We start from the raw sequence: 12495 nt of genomic DNA, 5'->3' as shown, positions 1-12495 counted from the left end.
GCTCAAAGCTGCACTGTGGGAAATCCTGTCACATTTTCATGTCATACTCTGTTGATCCAAAAAGGTCAGATACTCAAGTACTCCATTTGTTTTGTACAGTATGAACAGTTTTGAGGTACTTGTACTTGACTTTATTTGTAATGGAGTATCTTTTCATTGTTCGATTACGTCTTTAACTTCAGTAAAAAAATTCTTCTTTCATCCCTTCTGGTTTCATTACAAGAGCAAGAATTTTAACCTTGCAGTTCTTAAACTAAGGCCTCACCTCATCAGTCATCAGAGTAGCAATAGACCGGCCAATTTCATGATACTGGGGACCTTTTCCCAGAGGGCCAAGCAGGATGAAAAGAAACCTGTTCAACACAGAGGACAACAGGTTTTGGGTAGAAGTCAAATATTTTTCTAATGAAGCATTCGGAGGATTAGTAATTCATCTATCAAGACTGGATACATAATACAGAGAGATAAAGAGGCAAAGACTGTGTATTACCTGGTGGTGATGGGAACCTCAGCCAGGCCGTTGAGCAGCACAGCAGGAGCCAGGCGGACAAACGCCACTACAGGGCGGTCTAAGAATTCCAGCTCCCCCACCAGGACGTTGGACGCCTCAGCACCAGGAGGGATCTTCTTCATGAAGTGGAGGTCAATCTGTGAGAGACAGAAAGAAACCAAAACAAAACATCAGCATAACTGTTGTCTTCTGTTAAAATATTGTTTGGTATAGGAGGTAGATTGTAGTGAATGGTCTCAATAAAAATTCAAAATAATGGCTGGATCCGACTCCACACAGGAAAAGAAAATAAGCTTTACTCCCATTAAATTCCAGTCAGTTTCCCAGGGCAAGAAGCTTACGGCGACCATTTCACACGTAACCCAACCTTGGTTAAATATTAGTTACTAGTTACATGTCCAGCTATCAGTGTCCGTAGATAAACAGCAGGATCAGTGGTGGGTCTTGGCTGCTCACCTTGCTGAAGTCGACGGCGCTGTTTTCTCGGCTGACGTCCTGTTTGCCCTCATTGTTGGCCGGCTGGGACTGAGGTGAGACCGTTTGGCCTGTCAGGCAGAGCGGGAAACCGACAGCATGTCAATTTCACAGAGGCTCAGACCTATCACAACACTACTTTCCCACACAAAGACAAAGGTCTCCAGTGAGTGGCTACAGGCTAAAGTTACAGTCTCTGAAAAACATGATACAACAGTGGACTTTTGTTGTAGGTGCTGCACCTTCATTAGTGAAAAGGTTTAGCCCAAGTGACAAAAGATATAATATTGTACCTTTTTTTCAGAGTGTACCTGATGAGTCTGTTTAATATTAATCTCATCTGATAAAAAGTATCAGTGGTGCAGCTGTGATTTTAGCTAACCCTTACTCTAAATCTTTCCAAATTAAGTTTAGTAAACTAAATGAGGCGCAATCTTCAACTTTAATTAAAAATGTACATGCATTGACACACAGGTGCTCATTTAAATAGCTTTTTCAGTTTGCTTTAGTTTTACTAAAACAAAGTCAAAGATTGCTCCTTTTAAAATTTCAGTCACTGTGAAACACCAGCTGCAGCCGTTTGACTTAATCAAAGCACCTGGAGGGAAAGCAAAGGGAATGCTTCTTCAGTGAGAGTGTGATAATACTACCTTTAAAGAAATACTTTGACATTTTGGGAAACATGCTAATTCACTTTCTTGCCATGAGTTAGATGAGAAGATTGATACCACTCACGTTACTGTCCAAGAAGCTACAGCTAGCAGCTGGTTAGCCTAGCTTAGCTAGCGAACTGGGAACAGCTAGTTTGACTCCGCCTAGTGGTAATAAAATCACCCTGCCAGCACTTTTAGAGCTTGACCTAAACTTAATAATTAACAGGTTATATTTAATGTATTTAATCTTCAATAACCCTACCGTAAAATGGCAAACTATTGTTTAAACTTACGCGTTTTAGCTACGTATCAGACACGATCTCCATCCATGCAAACGCACCTGAAAACGCATATACACGTAACCGTTCACGTACACTGGGCATGCGCGAGCCGGCGTAAACAGGAAGTAGTTGTCTACTCTGCAGTTGATCAGTTGCAGAAAATACTACAAACGAGGAACAGTGTTCAAATGCAGAATTTAACTGCACAACAGCTGCTCAGCTGAAATATTGTAAATTGTAAATAACTTAATGCATTTAAAGAAAAAAAAAAAAATTTTATAATGCAAATGCTCTGTGCATTTCATTATTTTCAATACATTTTTGTTGGTTTCAATGTGAACGCTATCACTTATTCCTCTGTGTGCACATAATGTAAATATCTTTGTAAATATCTACGAATGCAAGTACTTATGTACATACTTTCTTATTTCTTATTTCTTATATTTTATTGTTATACTTGTTTTTCTCCTTCTACCTCATTTTCCTATGCTGCAGTAACAAGTGAATTTCCCCAGTGTGGGCTCAATAAAGGTTTATCTCATCTTATCTTATCTTAAGTAACACTTGTATTTTGTTGTCTATGTTGTATTCACCACTGGTAGTTGAGGCTGATAAGACCCAAGCGGGCAGTGACCGTCAACGCCTGCCTCATCGTTTCCAAAGACTACAACGCAACCCTGGAGTTTTCAAACTAAAACGTTTCCAAAAGTCATGGTTTTAGGTGCTCGAAAACTCCAGAGTAGTAAAACTAAAATGTAGTAGTGTGGATGTGGCCTTAGAGGTGCTGTTAGCTACTTCATATTCAGCGTACAGACATGAGAGTGGTATCAATCTTTTCATCTAAGTGTATGATCGTATTCCCCAAAATGTTGAACTATTCCTTTAAATCCCAAAGGCAAAAAAATGGAGATTATGTTTTGTGTCATGAAGTTAATTTACAGTGAGTAACTTCCACTATTAGTAACTGATGACTGTTATGAGTTTAGAATATGATTCCTAAATATCCTGTGGTTTTTAGTCATCAAACACATTGTTGACGATGACAAGAAGCGGAGAGCATTATCATGAAAGTACTGCAGGTATACTGCACATGCCCTGTTGGGCCACACACATAAATGATTCTACATGACTAGCACTTGGCCAAAGTTTTTCTAAGATGTTGAAAGTACACAAAACGTCTGCATACTTAATACCATCTACTTTTCTTTTTTATTTCCTCGCTTTGAAGTCTCAAAAATAGATGAGCTAGAAGAACATTTAGACGGTGAGCTTTGCATAAAGAGGAAGCTGCATGAGTTTAGGCCATTTTTTAGTCTTTTCTGGAGTGCACATAACCCATTTCTAACCTCTCACGATGATACTCTCCTCTTTTAATGTGTTCCTTTATATACTACGACGGAGCATTAGGGCAACGTACAGGAAAACAAAAGAAATCTGAAATTTCGAGAATAAAGTCTGAATATTACAAGAATAAAGTCGTAATTTTGAGAATAAAATCACAATATTTAAAGAAAAATAGTCGTAATATTATGAACACTAAAAATGTAAATTTTCAAGAGAGAAAAACATCATTTTTAGAAATAACGATGCAGCTCTTCTGATATTTCCCCTATAAAACAACACCTAACATGAAATTACCACTTTACTCTCTTAATATTATGACTTTATTCTCTAAATTTCAGATTTTTTTTTTCCTCAATGTGGCCCGAATACTCCGTAGTAATATACTATTACTACTGTTTCTAGATTTTCAGTGTTTAGCATGAGCTGAGGCGTCCTGGTTGCCTGTGAAAATGTCCCGCTCTGTGTCGTCCTGTGAGATGGGACAGTAGCCTTGTGCAACTGCCTGGAGGACACTGAGACGTTTGATCTTAGTTTCGCCAAAGGGCATGTCTGCGGTCGTGTTGGAGGAGCTCAAAGGTGATGGAGCGGTAGACAGACACGACATGCAACACACACACTGTGGCCACGCCACACGGGAATATGCTTTTTTGCGTGAGGCATTCTTGGGGAGTGCTTTTTCAGGCAAACACTTGGGAGATTTTATGGTTTGATAATAGAGGCCATTTACTGGTTAAGTGAAAGACACACATGCAGAATACAGCAGACGAGAACAAACACATACACAAACATGGAGAGACACAAACAGGAGAAAATGAGATATCAAACAGCAGTAAAACAGCAAGTCACAGATGGACACACTGGAAAAATCATGCAAAGGATTACAACATTGTACATAAAAACATACTGTATATATTTACATACAACAACATATATGATCACAATGGAAAAAGATTGACAGGTGTGTGTGTGTGTGAGTGCGATCAGTGCTCACCATTCTTGTCCATGGAATGAGGCTCAGACTGCTTCTTGCCTATGTCGGCAAAGGAGCGTACAATGGGGATGCGGTTGGCCAGTTTCTTGTGGTTTTGGTGGTGGTGCTGTTTGAGCAGGGCCTCGCGGATCCTCCTCCTGGCATCCTGACCCACTGGGCCCGACACTTCGTGCTGATCCAGAACCATGTCTGAGGAGTGGAAAACAGAAACGCACAGATGTGGGTTTCCGCATTACTCTTCAAACAGTGTGTGTTCCTGCGTGGCAGCCAGCGACGCTAAGCTGATTATTTCAGCAAAAAACAACCCACTGCTGCTGATTGAATTGCACCAAACCATGTTAAGGTTTGGTGCCCTCAAAAACTAAAGCACAGTTCCCTAATTCTTTCATAAACCTGGTCAAATGAAGCATTTTAGATCGTCAGCCAAGCAAATTTCTGGGTGGACTTCTACTGACACGTCATGATGCTGGACTTGTTGATCTGGCCTATTTTACTACAGAGCTTTGAAATGGTCACTCTGTGAATTAATGTTGAAAAGACAAGGCAAGTTAGATGTAAAATTATTAATCACTGAGAAAAGCTATAAAAGAAAGAAAGACATAAACATATACTGTATATAGATGGGATCAGAGTTGAGTTTACCAGACCTCTATAACGGGCTCCTCATCGCTGTTTGAGGCTATACTTGTTACTGCTAGCACACACCAGCATCTCAGACTGATCTGTCAGTGGTCTAATTGCATTGTGGGTAATGTAGGCACCAGGTTCTGACCAGGAAGAAGAATGTGTGAGATAAAAAAGACAGCATCTCTCCTTCTGCTGCATTGAGTTTGTGGTTATTTAAAAACTTGTTTGACAGTGTTGTAGAAGTGCAAGGCTAATTAACTGGAGAACAGTGAAGATATTTTGTTATTTTCCATAATCTGAGCAAGTAGTCTTGAAGAGAAGAGGTCTGTGAATGGAGCTTTGAGGAACGACACATATCATTTTTGTTAGACGTGGCACAGACAGACCCGAGCGTTTACCTGCAATCTCCTCCAGCGAGCTGGCCCTCATGTCCAGCATCACGGTTCCGTTCATGATGCAGCTGCGAAGCTCGAATAGACTGTGTAGAGACAGAGTGGCTACGTATGGTTTACTCCACCGCTCACCGCCATCCTCCACATCCTCCTCAAACTTAAGCCACCTGAACAGGGAAACAAAAAATAAACAAACAAAACATATTTTCTAATTTTCCATCCCATGGTTGTGACATTTTTCACATCGATTTAGGCCAAAGATGATTTGTTTCTGCGGTACGTGATGACAAAGTTAACATTTACACATTCTGATGGGCGTGGATCTATAACAACGGCCCCATTATAAAGGTGTGAAGCCATAAACAGAGTAGACGCCACAGCTGGCCAGACCCAGCCCATGTGGACAACTGCAGCGGTGTACCTGGCTGTCTCTTTCCATTCGGCGTCCTCTCCCTCCCTCAGACAGATTTCATCCAGCTCGGTGAATAGGGCGTGGGGGATGTGTTCCTCGTCGCCGTCCTCCGTCCCCAAGAGAAACTGCACCCTCTGAGCTGGTGTGTCTGCTGCAGCAAATGGGACACGGCGAGGACGGGTATTGATCAGGAAAGGAGGAGGACAAAAAGAAGCGTTCAACAGGAGAGAGGAAATATAGGAATTATAGGAAGTGATGTTCATTAGGGAAAACTCCAGTCCATGCTGGACACCTACTGTGAGAGGGGGATTCTCGTCCGTCGTCAGCCGTGGAGTCCCTCTCCTTGGACCTCTTCCTGTGTCTGTGTCCATGGTGGCGGTGACGTCGGTGCGACCTCCTGCCCAGGGGTACGTGAACCCCGATGTAGAGAGTGCGATGACCTGGAGGCAACACGGAGGAGACAAAGTCAGACTTTTCACTTTGTCCTGTTTTGATCTGACTTAAGATTATCTTTTCATCAGTGAATAAGCTTCTTATTTCTAGACAGAATAAAGAGCTTCTTCTTCGAGGAAACTGAAGTGTTGACATTTATGATTTTTATGGTCATTTTACAGAACACATAATGAGACCTAGACCCTGTATAATGCTCTCAACCAGTGAGTAATGAATAAACAATTGAAAATGTGAGCTAAAAGTAAAACAGTTGACATTGTTTTCTAAAAGCGATTATAAATAGTTGAAATTGTTCGTTAAAAGTAATAAACCGTTGAGTTATGACTCCAAGTAACAACAACTCTCTCTCTCTCTAGCTGTAAGTCAGTCACTTGATAAATGTGTTTTTGACTCGTACTTTGTGGCCCTTATATTCAGTATTGTTGTTGTATGTGTGGGGTTACAGCATGACACAGAAGGTTGGGAACATCATACGAGTAAAGATGACTCATCCATCAAGTGACTTATGCTAACATCAAAGTGTAGCTCTAAAATAATCACATATCCTCAGAGAGGAACATTTACTCTCCAAAAACCCTCGGCCATTTATATTTCCATGTTAATCTTCTAAGTCTTTCATTTCTTATAGGGTGAAAAAGAATCTGTCTGAAATGGAAACAAGGAGAAAATCTAATTGGAGCAAGAAGAAAATTCTGCCGCTGACAGACGAGCTACATCAGAGAAAATATGTAATAAAAGGTATTAGCAAACAATGAATACGTGTGGTAGGCGACCGCAAACAAAACCAGTCCCGGCTGTGTTCTTGTTGCCTGTCCTCATGATGAAGACAAGAGGGAAAAAAGCAGCGTAACATCCTATCAAATCTGCGTTTGGAAATAATTGCTTAGAGAAAGCAGCTGAAAATAGTCGACTAAAACAGCTCTAATTTTATTCATGCATATTGCTTCAATTATGTATTACTCATCGTGACAAATGCAATATTGTACAGTTGTTCCAAAACATGTCTCAGAAGGTGTGTGCTGATTTCAGTGCCTCTATATAGCGCAGCTATCAAGAGTCTTTCAGTGAGAGAAACTGCATTGAAACCATCCAAATAATGCGGGAACACAGTCTAACGAACCCTCAAAGAGAAAGTTCAACATGTTGTGGCTCATTTGTTTAATCAGTGAAGAAAATGTGTGAAAACAGACGAGATATGAAGTGAAGCCAGAGGTTCCTACATCACTTATTTCCCCACAATCTCCACTAACTCTCAACATAACTCTTGCGCTGATTGTGTCATAATTAGCATAAACCAGTGACCTTAACCTTTGACCTTACACCACCAAAATCTAATCAGTTCATCCTTGAAGTTGGGTGAATGTTTGTGGAAAACGTGAAGACATGTCCTCCAGGCGTTCCTGAAATATCGCATTCAAGACAATGGGACAGATGTACGGACAGCCTTAAAATATAATACCCACAGCCAGGAGGAGGCCACTAACTACACAAACCCCCAGCAGCACGTGGGAACAACTTAGTCAGTTAGGTTGGAACTAGAAAAGCAGCACTTAACGGTTAAACTGCCACCTCCAGACGCCACCTCCACCTCTGCCTCTGATTGAATAAGGAGCTTTCGTTCTCTCTCAGGATATTGAAATCGATTTTGAAATTGGACGACTTATAATTAGGTTTTTTTTTTCATTTTAAATGAATAGAACAAAGAATGAGACGGAGATTCTGAAAGGATATTGTACAATGTGAGCACGAGGATCTCCCTCTACTCTGTGTGAGTGAGTGTATGTGTGTGTGTGTGTGCGTGTACGTGCACACATGAGCGTGCATCCACAGGGTGAGCGTGAAGATAATCCGAGTTGACTCTCTCCTCTTTTATTGCGGGCCGAGCTGCCTGACCACTGCTTCCTTCCCGCCGGCCCTTGGCTCAGCGGCCGGACACAGACAAGACTATTGGACACCATGTTCTCTTTATCTGCCTATTACACCATATGAGGCGCCACAGAGTCCAGCATAATGTGACACCAAATGGATCTATACCCCGGGCAGTTTCATGCTTGGGATCTGTAATGTCGGAGGCAAAAAGCTTGGTTGATATTTGATGACGACTCAATGAAACACTGCAAAGGGTTCATTGTTAATAATATATGTTGTTCATGTTGTTGTTGACTTTATTTGCCCCTGATTTTGCCACTCGGGCAACATCAAACCTGCCCTATCTTCTCAGCACAGGTCGCTGCTGCTGCTGGGAGACTGCAGATACTAGGCTGTTAGGAAACCTCTTCTGCCTTAATAAATTAGGTAATTCTCTTCATTATAGTCAGAGCTGCTATGAGAAAGTATATTTTCTCAGCTGCATTTCATCTGAGGGGATAACATCCCAAGCGAGTGCCTTCAATTGTTTTCACTTGCTTGGAGACATGACTAATCACATTATAGCGCACTAATCAAATTCAAGCAATGCACAGAAATAACATGAATCACCTAAGAGTGCAACGACATGACAGCAGTTGAGAAGGCAGAGTCACTCGGTGCCTATCGCCAGCAGGACTCCAGGATAAAGGTTAAGTGAAGTCTCAGAGGACGAAATGAGAAAACGAACTATATGTCACAATATATTAGCGGTGTGGGAGCGAATCTCACTCTGTCAGAGCTCGTTCTGCTTTAGATTCACTCATCCAGAGCAAATCGCTGTTAGCATCAGGTAAATTATGTATGTTGAACGTAGAGAGGAGAGAGAGGAAAGAGGAGAGACTGACTGGCACACGACACAAATTTCACAATAAAAAGCCTATTCCAGCCGACAGGAACAATAAGGTAGCGGAGCAGCAGAGCTTTAAAGTTCATGAGTCGAGACTCGTGAGCGGAGGCCTCTACAAAAATAGCTCTCCCGCTGCGGGCCTGAAGTCCTGCTGATGTCATAGCGTCTTTTTCTCTTTTCTCTCAGTCAGTCCGAAGCTTGAATTCACGCAGCGGTGTGTGACGTGCTCAGGCCTGATGTTCCATATCCTCAAGTAAGAGCGTGTGTATTCATGTATGTCCTGCTTTACGTGGACATTTAGAAGAGTCAGTTCTGAGCGGCTGACATATGGAGAGACCTTATCTCCTCTCCTCAGTGAATGAGCTCTGCCTACTGAGGGCGTAAATCTTTAAAAACAGATCACATATACTGTTTTATTTTTTCAGAAGCTCAGTAACGGCCTTTAACAGCTGGTCATTGTAGTTTTTTTTTTTAGCAAATATTACTCAAACAGGACAAAAAAGCGCATTTACTGGGGACTATTTCCAGCGGTGGATTAACCCACATTTGAAGCTCTATCAGACTCTTTATACACAAACAGTACTTGTTAGTGAGATACATTCAAGTGTTGGTTTTGGAATATACTTATTCTTTAAAGCCACCACTAAAATAACATAACATAGCACAGAATGAAAACCACATGGAAGCGCAATAGAAACAGATCATTTAATGCTTCCCTTTTTCCTTTCATCCCGAATGTGAGTGTATGAGAATGAGGAAGCAGAAGCACGCTATAGCTCGGAGGGAGAGCAAACTTCCTGCGTGGCGCTGACGCAGTGTCGGCGTTACCACAGCGCCAGACAGAGAGCTACAGTCATTACACCGACAATCATCCAGACATGAGGGTGCTTGAGATGAAAGCAGCATCTCACCGGCAGAGTGTCACACTCAGAGAATGACATCTTTGCCGGCTGCCGCGGTGAACGTTGCCTGGCAACAAAAACGCAGCGGATGCTGACGGGGGAACCAATTCTTTATATTATCTGAGTATTGTGTGAGAAGGTATTTTTAATGTTTTCTGTATTCATGCGAGTTTCTTTTTACATTTAGTTTTTTCCACTTTTCTCCTTTTTCCCACACGGCACTTCCTTTACTGAAGTAAAGTTCCTCCTAATAAACCCACATCACAAGGTTTATACATCATATATTGAGGCGGTACGTCTCATTGTCTTCTGACTGTCCACTGGATCTTTGGCCCTGGGTCTTGGCTCTCAGGCTGCATGCAGGCAACCAACCTCACTGCTTTATATTCTAGTTCTTCTTCTCCATATTTTTCTGTGCATTTTGGCTTTCACTGAAACCTTCAAGGGATTGTGGTTTTGCTCAGGTCGACTGTTGATACGGACATCGTCATCTCTGTCTCCTCTACGCTGATGAAAACACATGAGCAGAGAATAAAAGCCTTCGCTCTCTGATGCTGCATGACTCACATCAAAAGCTAATATCCATTTGTAATTTTTTGTGTGTTTTCTGATGTCAAACACAACTATTATTTTAATTGAAATGCTGTTGAGCTGCATTATGGGAAATGTAGGCATCCAGCATTTTTGGAGGTTTTTCTTTTAATGTGTCACCTGCAAGTTCCCTAAGTGTGTGGAAGTGCAGTATTATATCAGTGTGTGCCTTTTCTTCATCGTGGAAATATGAACTGCAATGTTAATTTATGGGTTTTACCTTCTAGCTCTTCCTTCTCAAAGTTGGTGTTGAGCATGGAGCGTGTGCCCCCGCGGTCAACCACTGCCTCCTCATCAGTTCTCTACAGGAGACACACACACACACACACACACACACACACACACACACACACACACACACACACACACACACAGAGGTTGTTACTCAGCAGGTAAAACACAAAGTGTGCTACAATTTGCATACAGCCACATTTTTTAACAATATTCTCATATAGATTCACTCACATACATGTAGAAACAGACTGTGACGGAGTGTTAGGGATTAAAAATAGAGAATAAAGTCATAATATTACAAGAATAAAGTTGTAATTGTAGGTTCTGTGTTGTTTTAGAGGGGAAATATCAGAAGCTTTAAACTGAGGAACGTGGAGCATCCTGTGACGTTCTGCTTTAGCACAGGTTTCACTAATAATAACAATGTTATAATATTCCTAAAAAATTATATTTTTATCTCAAAATATTATTTTTTTAATCTTGTAATATTACGACTTTATTCTTGATATATTAGAACTTTTTATAATACTCTTATACTTACTCTTAATAACTCTTTATTCTTGTAATATTATTTTTCATTGAACAAAAACATGATGTAAATAACCATAAAATAAAACAATAAACTCAGATCAAACTTCACACTAAGTCACACTAAACAAACCGAATAATGAACACAAACACATAACATTACAATCAGGCCTGAAAACCTAAATAAGATATTAAAGGGAAAAAATAAATGAATAAGAAACAAAACAAATCAAAATAATTAATAATTCACATTCTGCATTGCATTTTTGTTTGTTTCTTTTTTAACCATCCTTTAAAATCAATCTTTTCCCCTGACTAAATAATCAAATCATTTCTGTTACATCATCAACAGTTAATCAGTGTTAATGTGATAGACAGGTTTCACGTCTGTCCAAGAAAACTTTCTGTCCTCACTGGAGCAAAATCCATATTTCATCTAGATGCTCCGAGTTACATAAGAGTAACAGCCCCCCCCCCACCTAGTGGGAGGATATGTCCTGAAATAAATACACACACACACACACACACACACAGAGAAACTCAGCATTTGTAAGGCTAACTTCCACTGACTGTCGCCATGGCAACAAAAAAAGGCAGCATTTTGAAAAAACAAAAACAAAAACAAAACAAAACAAAAAGGCCACACTCAGATTACTCAGTTTTTGAGTCACGGTTTTAACCAGAACGCTTCATTGTGCGTAAAAGCCTTAAAATCACGTCGACGCGCCGTCACCCACGTCACGGACAGGACGACGTCTGAGGGACCTGGAGCAGCGGCACGTGCTGGATGTGTATGTGGGGAACAAAGAGCGTCTCCTCGATTACGTCATACTGGACGTTCATATGGAAAGAAACAGGTTTGAATGCTGACGCTGCTTTTTTAATATTTAATGAAAGCACAGGCTCGTTATTGTTATGGCCCTCAAGCCATAGCAGCTCTATGAGAGGAGTCACAACAATCAACACTAATTAACTCAAAATATGTGTGTCACCGAATCAATCAATAAATCAATCAGACTTTATTTATATAGCGCTTTCAGAAGAAAAGCAATTAAGAAAAAAAACAAACCACAACACACACACACAACCATTTATACACAGAACAATAAATGACCAAGTAATAAATAAAAACAATAAAAATAAGACAATAATAACAGGAACTGAGGAAACGCTGAAGACTGAGATAAAGAAAATAAAACACTAGATGTATTAAAGTGAGTAAAACCAGAAATAAAAAGGTTGGATATTAAAAATCAAATAAGATAAAAAAATAAAGAAATAAAAGTATAAATAGAATAAATAACCAGAAATAAAAGCAGCATATTAGAAGGAAAAGTAATCAGAGAG

General features: G+C 40.5%; 1 protein-coding gene across 2 annotated transcripts in view; it reads right to left on the bottom strand.

The window, feature by feature from the left end:
- LOC111222718 (sodium-driven chloride bicarbonate exchanger-like) overlaps nucleotides 1-12495 on the bottom strand; it is a 39818-nt gene that overhangs the window by 13252 nt on the left and 14071 nt on the right. The window contains exons 3-10 of one of the 2 annotated variants that reach the window (XM_022746537.1): nucleotides 10607-10688; nucleotides 5982-6125; nucleotides 5695-5836; nucleotides 5280-5440; nucleotides 4255-4443; nucleotides 968-1056; nucleotides 491-648; nucleotides 266-353 (exon numbers count right to left, since the gene is read on the bottom strand). In XM_022746537.1, coding sequence (XP_022602258.1) covers nucleotides 266-353; nucleotides 491-648; nucleotides 968-1056; nucleotides 4255-4443; nucleotides 5280-5440; nucleotides 5695-5836; nucleotides 5982-6125; nucleotides 10607-10688 — 1053 coding nt within the window. The remainder of the gene's footprint in view (nucleotides 1-265; nucleotides 354-490; nucleotides 649-967; nucleotides 1057-4254; nucleotides 4444-5279; nucleotides 5441-5694; nucleotides 5837-5981; nucleotides 6126-10606; nucleotides 10689-12495) is intronic. The other variant, XM_022746538.1, reaches the window with a different exon arrangement.

Source organism: Seriola dumerili, unplaced genomic scaffold, assembly GCF_002260705.1.
Source record: "Seriola dumerili isolate Sdu_G_001 unplaced genomic scaffold, Sdu_1.0 BDQW01000105.1, whole genome shotgun sequence".
Taxonomy (NCBI): domain Eukaryota; kingdom Metazoa; phylum Chordata; class Actinopteri; order Carangiformes; family Carangidae; genus Seriola; species Seriola dumerili.
This window is presented reverse-complemented; position numbering and strand designations above follow the sequence as displayed.